The following is a 17,993-nucleotide window of genomic DNA, read 5'->3' as shown; positions in this document are numbered from 1 at the left end:
TTATTATTATTGTTGTTATTATTATTATTATTGTTATTATTATTAATAATTATTGTTGTTAATATTATTATTGTTGATATTATTATTATTATTATTATTATTATTATTGTCATTAGTATTAATATTATTGTTATTATTATTATTATTATTGTTATTATTATTGGTATTATTATTAATATTATTGTTATTATTATTATTATTATTATTATTATTATTGTTGTTGTTATTATTATTATAGTTATTATTATTATTTTGTTGTTATTATTATTATTAATTATTATTGTTGTTGTTATTATTATTATAGTTATTATTATTATTTTGTTGTTATTATTATTATTAATTATTATTGTTGTTGTTATTATTATTATTGTTGTTGTCATTATTATTATTGTTGTTGTCATTATTATTATTATTGTTATTATTATTATTATTATTATTATTATTGTTGTTGTTGTTATTATTATTATTGTTATTATTATTGGTATTATTATTATTATTGTTGTTATTATTATTATTGTTGTTGTTGTTTTTATTATTATTATTGGTATGATTATTATTATTGTTATTATTATTATTATTACCATTATTATTGTTATTATGATTATTCATTTTGTTATTACTACTATCATTATTGTTATTACCATTATTATTATTATTGTCACCATTATTATTATTATTATTATTATGTTATACAGTGATTATTTAATTTCTTTTTCTGAATACTGTTTGACTTCCCAGAAAATCATAAATCATTGTTTATTTCTAAATGTAAAATTATGAATTCTTTACAAAAAAGAATATTTTTTCCAATATGACGCAGCCTTTATGCTTAACAAAAGGTTATCTATTAAACAACAACAAATTATTTCAAGTCATTTAACTCAAGTCTGAGTCAGGACTCGAGTTAGGATAATCAAGTCAAGTCTTTATTGAATTTTTGTCAAGCAAGTCTCAAGTCAAAACTTTGAGACTTAAGTCAGACCTGAGTCAAGTCATGTGAGAGTGTTCCAACTACTGCTATGCACAGAGGAAGAGAAGTGTTGTCTTACTCTTGAGAGAAGAAAGGCCACTGGATCCCCCGAACAGCGAGCGCGTGGCGGAGCTCCCAGCAACACCTGGAGTCGGCACCAGCATCACCAGGGACGTCCCGCACACATACATGGGTGTCTTCCTCAGTGTTTTGATGGACAGACCACAGCTTGTGTTGACCACTGAAACATAAGAGACCATCATCAACACTGCAAGATCAACTTCAGTAACCGCAGTTCAGAACATCAGGGCTTCACACGGCTTTTCAACTGTTCAATTTAAGCACGTTTACAGGTGCTTTTTTACAGCATTTTACAATGTGGCAAATCATGTACAGTTTAAAGTCAGAAATATTCACATTCCTATGAAATTTGCCTTATTTTTATAATAGTTTCAAAGTGATGTTTAACAGACCAAGAACCAGGGGTCCGTTCTTCGTACCTCGCTTATGCCTAGTTCAGACTGCGTGATTTAGCCCTGATTTTGGCTCGCCGACAGGTTTTGAGAAATCGCTGATAAATGCCTGAAATCACAGGCAAATCGCTGCTCGTGCACGTGAGTGACAATCACACAGTATGAACTATCAAAGACACGATCTGAGAGAATCGCCGATGAGTCGCTGATGCCTGTGAGATATTTGGCGTGCTGAATATCTGGAGCTGTCGGCGATTCAAATCATGCCGTGTGAATTGAGTTTTGACTGAAAATAACATCAGCGATCGCCTACAGCCAATGAGAGAGCGGCATTCACTTGTGTGTGCGTGTGAGTATACCTGCTGCAGGCCAGCGGGAGGCTGGGGGAGAAGGTAAAAGCGCTCTTTTTCGGTTTATTAGGATCCACGAAATGGAGGAAAAACTAGTGGAGGTTTGAAAGGAGCACCCGTGTCTGTTTGACGCTTCACACAGAAAGAAATTAGTTTATTATCAACGTTGAGGAGAAATGACTAATTCCCTTTAAATCCAGGTGAGCAAACATGTACATGTTCTACCCCATTAAAGGCTTTTTTCTCATTATGTAGTCAATAACAAAAGATATACGACATGTTTTTGGCTGTGAGACGTAGTTTGGACGAAGTTGTCGGCGATTCTTCCTATAGTAAAGTCATGCAATGTGAAAGTCCCTGTCACCAATACATCTTGCAGTGTAAACAAAGCAGCGACGAAACGCCAGCCCAGATAGTCAAGCAGTGTGAAAACATCTGTGACACGACTACTTTGAAAATCCTGCAGTCTGAACTCGGCATTAAATGATCTAAGATGATATGACAGATCCTGGATTTTTTAATCTTTGATTTCTGGCTAATTTGGTTCTTCAAACAAGTTTGTGAATCAGATTAAAATGTCTGGATGAACTGATCCTCGAAATCACGATTGGCTGACGGCGCAGCAGCGTAATGACATCACCTGATTAATATTCAATTATCCATGTGAGCAAAGTTACATAAAATTCACAGTAAACGGTTTGTTTAATATGATACGCAATACACTTTCCACATTTGTTGAGGGCTGCAGGCTTTACACTTTCATGTGTCAAGAGAATTTAACGATTTTATTTAGTTTTACATTTTTGTGCGGATTTTTTTTGTTATAATAGCTTAGGCCAAATCAAGTTTCTTGATTTTCTTTAAATTAATTTTGCACCGAAAAAGCATTTTGATATCAGTAAAGGTGTCTGCAACTTCTGCAAAGCATCAAATTACCGTCATATTAGCTGTCAAAACAGGTGCATGACTGCATAAATTATCATTCCTTTAAACAACAAACATTCCTGGAGATGGGTTGCAGCTAGAAGGGCCTCCACTGCGTAAAATATGTGCTGGATAAGTTGGCGGTTCATTCCGCTGTGGCGACCCCAGATTAATAAAGGGACTAAGCCGACAAGAAAATGAATGAATGAATGAAACAACAAACAAACAAAAACAGTTGAATATTGTGCCTATTGTGTCTATTATCATACACAAATTGTAAAGCTGGTTGGTCTCTTAAAATAGTACACGTTTGTATCTAAAAAGTCAATATTAATAAATGTTCTCTTTGAGAAGTTTTATTTATATATTTTTCAAAACTTATATGTATATAAACATAAATATTATTAATTATTTAATATTAAATATTACAAATGATTATAAACTATAAATGTATATAGAATTTTTTAAAACCATTTATCTATTTTTCCAAGTGTATATAAACTATAGTTTACTACTTTAAGAAAATATCAGCATTCGGTCCATTCTTTCAGTATTACCTTTGCTTGAAATGACCCGATCTAATCCTGTTTACATGAAATAAACCTGCTCCCAAGCAGGTTTGAGCTACCAGAACTGCTGCTATGACAACAAGTCTCGGATGAGTTTTGAAGTACGAAACAATCCTGGATCGTGTCAAATCGTCAATAACCAAATCCGGCTAATTGAGTAATCCACGTACGAAGAACAGACCCTTGGTACTTGACTGGCCTGCCTGCAGTCCCGACCTGTCTCCGATAGAGAATGTGTGGTGCATTTCAAAGCACAAAATATGACAACGAAGACCTGTTGCCCAACTTAAGACTTGCTTGCAAGAAGAATGGGACAAAATTACACCTGAAACACTTGATCACTTGGTGTCTTCGGTGCCTAAACGTCTTCTAAGTGTTGTGAAAAGGAACGGCAACATTACAAAGTGGAAAATGCTTTACTGATACAACTTTTCTAAAATGTGATGCAAGAACCAAAACTGGAATATGTGTTAAAACCATGAGGAACACATTAAATAATGTTCGTTGTATCGTCTGCAATGAAAGAAAAGTCTAAGTAAATTTAGAAATCTTGACTTTCTTTTTTTTTGTTGCGTTTTCCATTAACTTATTCCTAATATGGGGTTGTACATAAAGAAAGCATGCAATAGTCTTGATCAAATACCCGATTGCTCCTCTTTGACAGGGTTGGTGATGGCGGAGCCGGTGAGAGCCGCCAGTGTGGACGAGTGCGAGGCTCGGAAGCGCGACATTCGGCTGAGGAGCAACTCATTCAAGCACTTGGACGACTCGCCTTCCTTTCGCAACAGGATCACCCGGTCTTGTACAGGACTGGCCACACACACACCGGACTCACTCTGCAAAACATCAACAAACAAGCGAGGGGTCACTGAAGTTAGTCATGTGAAAACTATCAACAGAGCTATTCAAGTCATCTGAGGAAACTCTATTCATATTGAGATATACAGTACTGTGTATAAAGGCACACGGTTACATTTGTTGTTTTAGTGAAGGTATAATGACATTATATATTACTTATCATACTCTTTATTAAAATACAACCGGGAATATAATGGATCTAGTTGGATTTCTCGGGGTCTAATTGTTTAAGACATATGAAAGACATATGCCCTGCTCACACTGTGAGATTTCAGCCATGATTTTGTCATCCGAGACAAATTTGGAAAATCCTAAAAGACTCCTGAAATCCTAGGCTAAAATCGGTGATCTTTGATCGTTGGTTTGACATGTTCACAGACAGCCTCTTAGTGCCCGTTGGATCAGATTTTTCCTCCCATGAAGTTCTGGCAATGTCAGAAGATTTCAGACACTTTCCTGCAGCATGACAACAGCTGCGATGAGCGTCAATCCAGGAACCAATAGCAGCTCAAAATTTGATGACGCAATTCACGCGACAATTCAAATGACCGAGGGGAAACGTCCAAACTGTTTTTTTTCTTCCTGGTTTTATAATTGAGACACGCTGTGTGCAAAATTGCTGCTACAGATTGTTTACGGTTGATGTGAAGAATCAATTCAAAACGCAGAAGAGTGAAAGTGTCACGGGTGGATGACGTCAAACTCTAGGGGCGCTTTCTTTCGTGTTTGGCGCGGTTTCATTGTCGTTCAGATCTTACAGTGTGAAATGGGAGCCATGTTCGTGCAGTCTGACATGCTACAATCGTTCAGGATTATAAGAAAATGTATTATAAAAAATGTATTAAAATAATAATTAATAAAAATGTAATTATGTTAAAAATTAAATAAAATTAAATTAAAAAATTCAATTAAATAATTAAATAAAATTAAATAAAGTTAAATAAAAATAAGTTAATTAATTAAATAAAATTAAATAAAATAAAATAATAAAATTTAATTTAATTTAATTTAATTAATTAAAAATAATAATTAATAAAAATTAAATTATGTTAAAAATTAACTTAAATTAAATTAAATTAAATTAAATCAAATTAAATTAAATTAAATTAAATTAAATTAAATTAAATTAAATTAAATTAAATTAAATTAAATTAAATTAAATGAATGAAGTGATGAAGTGGAGTCTTGGTTTGTTCTGCATTTCTGCCGTCAATATTGCCTGAATTGATGGGATTGTGAACGCTAAATAGCACAGACAGGTTTTAATTCATCACGTAATTCCTACTAGAAAGCAGCTCAGTTGTAATAGTTTTAATTTCCGGCATGATAATGATCCAAAACATTTTGCTAATGTAATGAAGTCTTATTTGGAGAGTCCAGACCTGAATATTATATACATTAGGCAATATTATAGGCAGTATGAGATTCACCTGGAGAGAAAAAGAAAGATGTAACATGCTAAATCTAAGTAAGAACTCTAAGAATTGCTGAAAGATGCTTGACATAATTCAAGAAAAGTTCAAGCTGTTGGTTGGTGCTAAAGAGGTCACGTTAAACACACTTTCGATGCTAGTCTTCCAAAAGTAAAGTTCCTACCGTTAACTGGAAGACGTCCATGAAGACAGAGTGGCCTTTCTGCGTTTTCTCGTTGATGCTGACCGGAGACCAAACCCAATACAAGTATGTGCCGTCAGAACACAGACGCAGCGTGGTCAGGCAGCTGCCCACTGGGAAATGATGAACGGGCATCGCTAACACCTGAGAAACCTTCATCACAGACACAACAGACGAGTGAGGAGATAATAATAGAAAACACTTGCGGTGCATATTTTGAAAGTGCAACAGTACGGATGATCGTCTGATATAAGGAGGTCGTACCTGCAGTGTGAACGGGTCGATGACGTGGCACAGCTGATGAGGTTTAGTGTCAAATGATGCAGGACGGTGGAGCAGAAATCCACTGCTGTGAGCCACCCAGCCCGCCTCCATCTCCTCATTACGACAGTACACAAAACCCCTGCGAGGAGGTCAAAAACACACAAGTTATAGGTTTTGAGTACAGTATTGACCTTATTCTTGACGTACGAGCGGGCACAGCCATTGGAATCTTTTTGCTTTTGCTTACGTCAATTCAACACACTATATTTTAATTACACTATCAATGCTGTAAAAGGAACCTTGTGAAATTCAAAATAGTCAACCTTTCACCGGAAGTTTATCAGTGGCTGGAAAACTAGCCGTGCATATAGCCCTTTAATATTTTTTGGATGAACGAACCCTTTAACTCACAGGTATGTCAAAATTAGGGAGGGTGCTCGCTGCAGAGCCATTTGAGGAGAGGTGAGCTCCAGAGAGGGGGAGCATGAGCTGTCGCTCCTCCTCCTGTAAGCTGTTTTAATGCGTACACCAACCCCACCCCTAACCCTACCCCCAGTGACATCACTCGTAGAAGAAGTGCAAAAAAGGTGGAGCTCAAGCTTAAGCTCCCCCTCTCTGGAGCTCACCTCTCCTCAAATGGCTCTGCAGCGAGCACCACTTGAAATTAGGCCCACGCAAACTTAGATGTATGGATGGATGGATATGATGATGAATGAATGAATCGTTGAATGAATGAATGGATATGATGACAAATGAATGAATGAATGAATGAATAATTTTGATGACATGAATGAATAATTGAATGAATGAATGAATGAATGAATGAATGAATGAATGAATGAATGAATGAATGAATGAATGAATGAATGAATATGATGATGAATCAATGAATGAGTGAATAGATAGATATGATCAAAGAAATTAAGGAACAGATGAACGAACGGATATATATTTGTATGATTGTATGATAAATGTATGAATGAATTCGGAGATATGATGACAAATGAATGAATGAATGAATGAATGAATAGATAGATAGATAGATAGATAGATAGATAGATAGATAGATAGATAGATAGATAGATAGATAGATAGATAGATAGATAGATAGATAGATAGATATAAAGAAAAATGAATGAATGAATGAATGAATGAATGAATGAATGAATGAATGAATGAATAGATATATAGATAATATGATGACAAATGAATGAATGGATAGATATGAAGACAAATGAAAGAATGGATAAATGATTAGACCTTTGACGACGAATGAATGAATAGATAGATATCATGACAAATAAATGAATGAATGGATGAATGAATGAATACATAACAGATAGATATGACAAATGAATGACTGAATGAACAAATGAATAGATAGATATGACAAATTAGTGAATAAATGGATGGATAGATATGATGACAATTAAATGAATGAATGAATGAATGAATATGATGACAAATGAATAAATTAATGGATGGATAGATATGATGACAAATTAATAAATGGATGTATAATTAGATATATGACGAGATATATAGATAGATATCATGACAATTGAATGATTGATTAAAGAGATGAATGGATGGATGGATATGATGACAAATGAATGTATGGATAAATGATTAGATATATGAAAAGATATATAGATAGATATCAAGACAATTGAATGACTGAATAAATAGATGAATGGATGGATGGGTATGATGACAAATGAATGAATGAATGAATGATTAGATATATGAAAAGATATATAGATAGATATCAAGACAATTGAATGACTGAATAAATAGATGAATGGATGGATGGGTATGATGACAAATGAATGAATGAATGAATGAATGAATGAATGAATGAATGAATGAATGAATGAATGAATGAATGAATGGACAGATATTATGTCAAATGAATTAATGAATGATAGGTAGGTAGGCAGGCAGGCAGATAGATAGATAGATAGATAGATAGATAGATAGATAGATAGATAGATAGATAGATAGATAGATAGATAGATAGATAGATAGATAGATAGATAGATAGATAGATAGATAGATAGATAGATAGATAGATAGATAGGAAAGAAGAAGTGCAAGTTGACAACCTTTAACACAGCAATGAAACAAAGTTCACAGCAAAAAGTCACAGAGTCCACACGTCTAACAAACGTAGTTGCTCACAGAGCAGAAATGAGAAAAGCAGCAGAACAAAGCAGGAGCTGTAGAAAGAGCACAATAGCGGCCTGGAGGTCACTGGCACAAACAGGAGAGCAGGAGGTGAAGGGCTGTGTGGGCTTTTAGAGTTACCTCAGCGTCCCGTGCTGCCCGGAGCCCAGCTTGCTCAAACCCTTCCCAAAAGAGCTCGTGGTGTAGAGATAGAATCCATCTGTGGCCAGGCTGCGGCCCAGATCTGTGTCTGAGACAGGCAAAACACACAGGGGGAAATCATGGCGACATCGTACATTCTCAAATTCCTTTAGCTTTCAGTTCGAACGACTTTGGGTTTCATTTTTAATTTCTTGATCAATTAATAAATCACACATAATGCTGAATAAGATATTTGAATTCACTTTTGTTTTTAAATTAACATTGTACAATTATTTTTGTCATTTCTTCAAACTAATTTTTTAGTGTGGTTTATTCATAAACTAATTTCGAGAGGTGCTTATGATCAACACGGCTAGCTCATTATTAGCTCCGTAATCTGCCCTATTAGATGATTATGGAAGTATAAAAATAATCTGAGTTTTTCACTCCAGTTATCTTCATCTTGAAGCTCTCCCCCTTTCCACCCCTACATCCTCCCCCTTTTCTGATAGGGCGACACGGTGGCCCAGTGGCTAGCACTGTTGCCTCACAGCAAGAACACCGCTGGTCCAACCTATCGGGCCGGTTGGTGTTTCTGTGCGGAGTTTACATGTTCTCCACGTGTTGGCGTGGGTTTCCCCCGGGTTCCCCGGTTTCCTCCCACTGTCCAAAAACACAAAGCATAGCAAATCGACTAAAACAAATCATCACCCAATACAACCTTAGTTTACACTTCTCACGGCGACAAGCAGGGGAGTTCTCGAGACCTACCTGAGCTCAAACTCCCCTCTCGCCCTTCTAATCTCTCCTGGGACAGCAGGCCAAATACGCTTTATTGCTTATCAGCTATGTGTGTTTATCGAGACATTTTTCTGCATTCAAACCCAGGTCATTTTCATCAGCGCTGAGCAGAGTGAACACGCAAAATCACCCCCTGACATGGCACTTAATGAACTTTATGAAAGAAAAGTGAAATTCATCTGGCCTCGGTGCATCAGCTTCTTCATTGAATGAAAGTGAAACTGGAATCACCTCGACTAGGGCTGTGCAATTAATCGAAAATCCGATTTCGATTTTGGCTTCAAACGATTATGAAAAACCCAACCCGGGCTCATTGTGGAAACGTAGCCCCGCGGACGTTTCTGCGGACCGCGATTTACGTCCCGGGAGGTACGTATTCGAGCGGTTTTTTGTTTTCGCGGATCCGCGAGAGGCCGCTGTGCGCGCTTTTTCGCGTCTCAGGCGGGCGCCTCTCGGGAGCCATTTTCGCACGAAAAGAAAAAAAAAAAAAAAAAAAAAGCAAAAGCCCTCATCTTCGATTTCGACCGCGCTTTCGGATTCCGCCGCGTTCTCGCCCTTATTTTCTGGATTCCGTTTTTTGTTTTACCTGATTTCCGGAACCCGCCGTTCCCCGGACTCGATCCCGGTCGTCGTCCACCGCGGCCGGCTCCGGCTCCTCCTCCTTCTCCGGGGCCTCCTCTCCGCCGACGCAACGCTGTGAGCTAGGCGGACAAACTGATTGCATGGGGAAAGCCCTCCACTCGGAGGCAATCCGTCGGCCGGCGAGCGTGAAGAGGAGGGGCGGAGCGGCGCCACACCAACCCGGAGCGTTCGCTCGAAAAAAAACAAAACCGGCCTTTACGTACCTCCGGCCACGTAAATCTCGGTCTCCAGAAACGTCCGCGGGGCTACGTTTCCAGAATGAGCTTGGGTTGAATAATTTTGACTTCAACAGTAATTGTTTTGAATAATCGTGATTACAATTATGACCAAAATAATCGTGATTATGATTTTTCTCAAAATCGAGCAGCCCTAACCTCCACTATTTTGCACTTTGTAACAGCGGCCCTACCTTAACCACAAGTGGGTTATATTTTACATTTTGTTCGGGTGCCAGAGAAAATAATAATATTGAGTGTCCAGAAAAGCGCTATATAAATATAAGGAATTATTATTATTAACTAATGGACCAATTTAAACTGTTACCTTGTATCAAACTGGTCATCATATTATATACGGATTCCATTAAATACAATGTAACCAATGTTACGTGTCATTCCTCATGTGCTCACCTTTACTGTCGGCTCCTGCGGCGCTGCTCTCTGGTGTGGGCAGCATGTCCTCAAAGCCCCACGACACAATATGTTTCCCCCCCAGCAGACATGAGGGCGAACCTGGACCTCCTTCAAGAAGCAGCAGTCTGGAGTACAGTGAAGAAAAACTCTCTTACTCAAAAGATTCAATCTTGATGATCCTGCATGCATGTCTCAGAATTAATTGATGTTTGAAGAGTTTAAAAAGCATTGCCGGTGTGTGTTCAACAGATTTTAACAATAAATTAGTTACATAATTGCTCATTTTAATTCTATATCAGTATCCGAGTCTATCTGCAGGGCAATTATGGCTGTGCAATACATATAAAAGTCAGAACTATTCACCCTCCTGTGTTTTTTCCCCCTATTTCTGTTTAACGACGATTTCTTCAACACATTTCTGCACATAATAGTTTTAATAACTCATTTCTAATACTGATTTATTTTCTCTTTGTCATGATGACAGCACATAATATTAGACTGGATATTCTTCAAGACACTAGTATTCAGATTAAAGTGACATTTAAAGGCTTAACTAGGGTGATTAGGGTAAAGTTAGGGTAATTAGGTCAGTCATTGTATAACAGTGGTTTGTTCTGGAGACAATCCAAAACTAATATTGCTTAAGGGGGCTAATAATATTGACCTTAAAATGCTTTTAAAAAATTTACGAACTGCTTTTATTCTAGCTGAAATAAAACAAATGAGACTTTCTCCAGAAGAAAAAACATTATAGGAATTACTGTGAAAATGTCATTGCTCTGTTCAACATTATTTGGGAAATATTTGAAAAAGAATTGACAGAAGGGCCAATAATTTTAACTTCAACTGTATATGCTTGATATAAAACGTCTATTGTTTCATTATGTTCCCCATTAATGCTCCAACGGGACCAACGTTTATTTCATAGTGTCAAAAAATATATTGTTGTCATTAGGGTTGGGCCGATAGACGATGCCATCATCCATTGCCGATGGCCAATAGACAAACTCAATTCCTGGAAGGCCGCAGCCCTGCACAGTTTAGTTCCAACCCTGCTCCAACATACCTTACCTGTAGGTTTCAAACAAGCCTGAGGGACTCGATTAGTCTGATCAGGTGTGTTTAATTAGGATTGGAATCCCTGATCTAAATCGTAAAAAGCGCTATAGAAATAAAGTTGAATTGAACTGAATGTCTTCAAATTGTCCCATCTCACCGATAGAGAACATCAGCCACAGGAAGCTGACCCAGGTCTGTTTGTTTCTGCAGCAGGTGGACCGTGTGGATGAAGGTTTTGAGGGAGCCCCTGAAAACACACACAGTGGAATTTAGCGATTGAAAAACATCAAAAGAGAAACTCAGACGAATCATGCAACAACACATTTTAGTACAAGGTGTAAAGTGCAATTAGTCTCTGACATCTAGTGAGTGACTGGATCGATAGATTAGTTAACAGAGGCCAAGACACATTAAAAGTACCATTCCCAGATGATTATTCACAGTACATGACTATTTTAGGTCTTCATTAGATTCTGTTAATAGGTCTAAATATACTCTATCAATACTGTACGGCAGAGGACTCAAACTGCTTTCTGCTTTCTGGAGACCGCAAAATCCGCAACCAAAGGTCATTCTAAAAACGTAGCCCTGCGGACGTTTCTAGAGACCGCGATTTACGTGGCCGGAGGTGCATATGGCTGCATTTTGTTTTTTCAAGCGAACGCTACGGGACGGTGTGACGCCGCTCCTCTTTGCGCTCGCCAGCTGACGGCTCACCTCCTCAGTGTGGAGGGCTTTCCCGCCGCAACCAGTTTGTCCGGTTAGCTCGTTGTATTACGTCGGCGGAGCTAAGGCCCGGAGGAGGAGGAGCCGGCCAGGTACAAGTCTGGAGAAGTGCGGTTCCAGAAATCAGGTAGGACAAAAAACAGAATACAAAAAATAAAGCGAACAAGTTCATAACGGGGCGAGAATGCGGTGAAATCTGAAAACGAGGGCTTTTCTTTTTCTGGACGGCTTTTGTAAATCGTCGCTTGGGTTTAGGGAAGAAGGAGGAGGAGGAGGGTGGCTGTGTCGCCCGATTGGCCGGCCGCCCAGTCAATCGTTCAGTCATTCATTTAGTCAGTTAGTCGGTCACACAGACGGTCGCTCGACAGCAGCCTCCGGCGGCTTTTTACGCGAGAACAGCGCGGGCGCGCACAGCGGCCTCTCTCGGATACGCGAAAACAAAAACTGCACAAATACATTCCCGGGTGGTACGCATTTGTGTAGTTTTTGTTTTCGCGATTCCGCGAGAGGCTGCTGTGAGTGCTTTTTTCGCATGTGGAACGTCTCTCGCGAGCGCTGTTCTCACATAAACCCACAAGAGGCTGCAGTCGAACGACTGTCCGTCCGACTGGCTGAATGATTGACTGTGCGACCGGCCAATCGGCCGACCCACCCTCCTCCTCCTTCCCTAAACTCAAGCAGTTTTACCGATTGACCTGCCCCCCGCTTACTTCCCTAAAACCCAACCAACAATTTACAAAAAAAAAAGCCGTCATGAAAAACAAAAGCCCTCGTCTGATATTGACAAAGTTTTCGGATTTGACCACATGCTCAGCCTGTTGTTCACTTGTTAACTTTATTTTTTGGATTCTGTTTTTGTCTTACACGATTTCTGGAACCAATCCTCCCCGGACTCGAACCCGGTCGTCGTCGTTAGCTCCTCTCTGCATCATCAAGTCCGCCAACGTACACGACGAGCTAACCGGACACACTGGTTGCGGCGGGAAAGCTCTCCACATGGAGGTAAGCGATCAGCTGGCAAGCACGGAAGGGAACAGCGTCACACCGCCACATAGTGTTCGCTTAAAAAATGAAATGCAGCCAAACGTATTTCAGGCCATGTAATACGCGGTCTCCAGAAACGTCCGCGGGACTACGTTTCCAGAATGAGCCTGGGTTGACATATTTTGAACCACTATCTATTCAAATCTGATATGCACTTTGGAGGACTGATTCAAAGCAAAATCTTCATAAAGGTTTCAAAGTGCTTCGAAAGCAGCCATTACTAGACAACACATGAAATGCAGTTTTTATATACAGCCAAAACACGACACCGTAAAAATAACAAAGAACCGTGATCGACATAAGCTAGAATAAAGCTCTTCTGACAAACAGTCCCATGCCAAAGGGAAGAACAGAATCTGTGGTTTGTCCTCCATTGTTGTTTACAGGATTGTTCGCATAAATGTCTAAAGCGTTAGTAAAGTGCGAAGTTTGCTACGCCCACTTGTTGATTGTCTTCATTTGCAATAACGAACCACCCAAAGACGTAATATGTGAACAGCCTATTTGGATATCTTCTTCAAGCAAGAATGGCGTTGATTGCAAATTTGTCATACAAAACACCTACTAAGAATACTATTAGCAATGTCAATGCAAGTCTAATTAATTAGTTCAGCTTTAATTACAATAAAAAAATGAATATCCGATATTCAGCACTCACCTTGCACATGCCAGAGCCACTAGCGCCGCAGCTGCGTTCTGTCTCTGCTGTTGGGTGAGCAGTGGCCTCATTGGTGCCGAACCCTCCGTCTCCTCCAACCAGGAGCACAGCAACCTCTCCAGGCCATTAAGACAGTCGGCGGGCTCCTTCCCCAGGCTGAGTGGCTGGCAGTCCCGCAGACATGCGAGCAACACCTCCGCTGTGACGCCGCACAGCGCAGGGTCGTGCCGAGTTTGCGACTGCAGCAGTGGGAAAACCAACAGCAGGCCCACACGGGAGGTGAATGGTGCCTGCTCTGAGCCGCTGGCCATCGGAGGGTGGTGTGGATGGTGGTGGTGTTGGGGTTGCAGTAAACCCTGTCGTTTGAGTAGGGCCAGTGTCTCCTCGTCGGACCCTCCGCCGCTGGCTGACACAACCCCGTCATGATCCTGCTGCTCCTCCAGGGCCAGCTGACGCTGCGCCCCCCACAGGCCACGCAGTGCATTCAGACGATACTCCAAAAGGCGTGCATAAGCGTTGCTCTGGTTTCCACAGACGGCTCGGAGACGCTCGGCTAGCTCCACTGGATTCTTGGTCTCAAACGTCAAGATCTGCAAACAAAACAAAATTGTCAAAATCTATGCAACATCCCATAGATCTGGAGCCTCATGTATCAATGCTGCATATGCCAGGTTTCACACTCATGTTTGGATTTACAAACGATGGAATTAACGTGAGAATGTGCGTTGGTCCGCGCCCACTTAATGACTGGCGTACTTGTATTTCTTGTGTGTGTTTGTTTTATTTCCATTGGCGACTCCTAGTCGTAAAATGTAACTATACGTCGCACCGACGTGTAGCGCAAGCTCTGTGATTGGTCGGCTTGGTAGCGCTGATAAGTCTGGGAGGCACCAAGAGCCATGCGAGCGGCGCGAGCCCGATGGAGCGATTGTTTACAAGTGTGGAGTCCCGTGAAGGAGCTCCAGGTGGAAAGTTTTGTTTTGTGTTTACCTCATAGTTAAAGTTGTTGCACATCCGCCGGTTGCTGACTCAAAATGAGCGAGTTTGAGCCACTTGTACATTTAGGAAGCGTTCAGAAAAAACTAAATACCAGCGAAGAAACTCGACACAGTGGAACATAAACACCTTACTGCCAACTAGCGTTTCGGAAGTGGTAATGCAGACCAACAGAGACAGCGCGCAGAAGAATGCACGGCTCAGCGCGTTGTATGTGCCAGTGGTTACGCCGGTCACTTGACGCAGAAGGCGCAAATGCCTTGTTGATGCCAGAGGTCAGAGGAGAATGGCCAGACTGGTTCCAGTCTCTCGTTACAACTGAGGTCTGCAGACGAGTATTTCTGAACACGTCCAACCTTGAGGCGGATGGGCTACAGCAGCAGAAGACCACACTGAGTGCCACTCCTGGGTGCAACTGCGTGATAATATCATGTCAATATGAGCCAAAATCTTTGAAGAATATTTCCAGTATCTTGTTGAATTTATGCCACTAGGAGCTAAGGCAGTTCTGAAGGGAAAAGTGGGTCCAACCCGGTACTAGTAAGGTGTACCAAGTAAAGTGGCCAGTAAAGCCTGGTTTATACTTCTGCATCAAGTGACTGGCGTAACCAACGGCGCATGCAACGCGCTTAGCTGTGCATTTATACTTCTACGTCACTGTTGGTCTGCAATAACACTTCCAAAACACTAGTTGGCAGTGAGGTGTAAATGTGTCTCTGTGTCGAGTTTCTTCGCTGCTGTTTTGTTCTTTCTGAACGCTTCCGGGATGTACAAGTGGCTTAAACTCGCTCATTTTGAGGCAGGAACCGGCGGACATGCAACAACTTTAACTATGAGGTAAACACAATACAAAACTTTCTTCTTCACGGGACTCCACACTTTCGAAACAATCGCTCCATCGTGCTCGCGCGGCTCTTGGTCCCGCCCAGACTCATCAGCGCTACCAAGTCGACCAATCACAGAGCTTGCGCTACGCGTTGTTGCGACCTGTAGTTACATTTTTTAAGAGGTGCACGTCAGTGACGCCGACTGCCACGGCGTAGTACTATGTGTCAATGCGTAGGCTGCTCCGTAGCATACGCGTGCGCTTGACGCAGAAGTATAAATCAGCCTTAAGTGTAGGTGTTTGTCTGTCACACTGCTTTTTGACTGTTCAGTGCCATCTTGTGGCTAAATATAATTGTAGGTTAGTGTATGCTCCACTCAGCCATTTCCACTTTCTGTCAGCTTCATGTTTAAAGAATTAATAAAATATTATTGTTATAAATATGGATGCTGTGGATTAAAGGTTAAAAGTTTCTTGCAAAAACTGTTTCAATTTATAAGACCTGAATGTACAGGAAGGAGTAATGAGGTTTTTTTGTGTGATTCCCAAAGTGCTGATAGTTGTTAACTTATAATAACGAGTCACCAAGTACCACAGTTTCAGCTAAAATTATTGTCCAATGTTCTGCTAAAGCTATTAGTCCTCAACATATTTGATAATCTGAGAGGAATAGACTAACAGCGAATTTTAATTTTGTTGTGAATTATCCGTTTAAGGATTCTAGAACCTTAAGTACACGAGACATGCTTAATTTCAAGAGATATCACTGACAGCAATGAGTCAGATGTTTGTACTGTTACTGAATAAAACTCTGACTCATTACCTTCAGTAAAGTGCACTGCAAAATAGCATTCCTCCCCTTACAAGCCTACAACAAAAGCAACCAATTTAGTCTGATTCACAAAATAACTTTCAACAGGGGCAGTAAAACATCCTAAAAATCGCAATTACTTTCCAGTAAGTTCTACACACTCATCTCAAATCTGTTTGTCCACCTTAGATTGCAAGATTCACTGTAGTGAAAAGTTCATCCTTTTGAGATTTACCTTTTAAAAACCTATAAATGCAGGGAATGGATGGATGGATGGATGGATGGATGGATGGATGGATGGATGGATGGATGGATGGATGGATGGATGGATGGATGGATGGATGGATGGATGGATGGATGGATGGATGGATGGATGGATAGATAGATAGATAGATAGATAGATAGATAGATAGATAGATAGATAGATAGATAGATAGATAGATAGATAGATAGATAGATAGATAGAAATCTGGGGGTCAGGAAGATGTGATCAAAATAAAGACATGCAACAGACTGGAAGTGCACGATGACAGTTGTGTGGAAAATAGTGCAACAGCAAGACGGCAAAAACAAGAGGAAAAACAAGCAGATGGATCTAAAGTAAGAGAAGAGGGTTTGGGGTTAATTATCTGATGCATATGCACTGCATTAGGAGTGGTTTGTAGTTTTTGTTCCACTATATGAAGAGTTTAGATGCAAAAACCTCTAAAAGCCATCTGATATTTTCTTCTAAAATTAGGATTTTTCTCCGACTCCTCTGTGTAGGCTCAGTAATTTTACTTTTATAGTGATGAATAAGTTATTTACATTGCCTTTAAAGTGAAATAACTGAACACAAACATAGGAGGCTGACAAAAAATGGTCATTTTAGGAGAACATTTCAGATGACATTTAGAGGATTTTGCATCAACTCTTCATATATAAAACATATAATAAACAAAGCAAACTCTGATATAACTTTCAAGTATGAAACACACACACACACACATAAATAAACATATACATTTTTTAAAAATGTGGGTTTCTTGTATGAGTATAATCTAAATTGGGGGGCTGTGTCATCTGAGAGATTGAAACCCCTTGTGGTTAAGTGCATAGTGCTCATGTATCGTTACATCTAGTGTCTCAAATTACACACCTTCTCCAATATATATGATAAGACACACACACACACACACACACACACACACACACACTGATATTTCGTTTGATAATATATGTCCAAATAAATCCGTCAGAGATAGTAGACCATCCTGCTAGCCCTAGTAAGCTCGTTTCTAACCTCATTTGGGACAGACTAATTCTAATCTCGGAGACTATTTAGGGTGGATATTTTGCGAATTGTGACGAAGAGATAGTGAGTAGCCTAACAACGCCCTTTAGCCGTTTCTAAACGGCTGTAATCGCACTTTAACACGTCAATTCGTATTTTATGATTTAATAAGTCACGTATAATATAAAATGACATT

The 17,993-nt window shown here is 39.6% G+C and overlaps 1 protein-coding gene across 2 annotated transcripts in view; it reads right to left on the bottom strand.

The window, feature by feature from the left end:
* hectd4 (HECT domain containing E3 ubiquitin protein ligase 4) overlaps positions 1–17,993 on the bottom strand; it is a 110,773-nt gene that overhangs the window by 91,737 nt on the left and 1,043 nt on the right. For both annotated transcript variants that reach the window (XM_087262271.1, XM_087262272.1), the window contains exons 2-9: positions 13,892–14,481; positions 11,621–11,710; positions 10,402–10,529; positions 8,330–8,438; positions 6,023–6,161; positions 5,741–5,911; positions 3,930–4,122; positions 1,050–1,211 (exon numbers count right to left, since the gene is read on the bottom strand). In XM_087262271.1, the coding sequence (XP_087118397.1) occupies positions 1,050–1,211; positions 3,930–4,122; positions 5,741–5,911; positions 6,023–6,161; positions 8,330–8,438; positions 10,402–10,529; positions 11,621–11,710; positions 13,892–14,481 (1,582 nt within the window). The remainder of the gene's footprint in view (positions 1–1,049; positions 1,212–3,929; positions 4,123–5,740; positions 5,912–6,022; positions 6,162–8,329; positions 8,439–10,401; positions 10,530–11,620; positions 11,711–13,891; positions 14,482–17,993) is intronic.

The sequence above is a fragment of the Danio rerio genome, chromosome 7 (assembly GCF_052040795.2).
Source record: "Danio rerio strain M-AB ecotype USA chromosome 7, GRCz13ab, whole genome shotgun sequence".
Classification (NCBI taxonomy): Eukaryota; Metazoa; Chordata; class Actinopteri; order Cypriniformes; family Danionidae; genus Danio; species Danio rerio.
The sequence above is the reverse complement of the archived record's forward strand: the minus strand, read 5'-3'. Positions and strand labels throughout refer to the sequence as shown.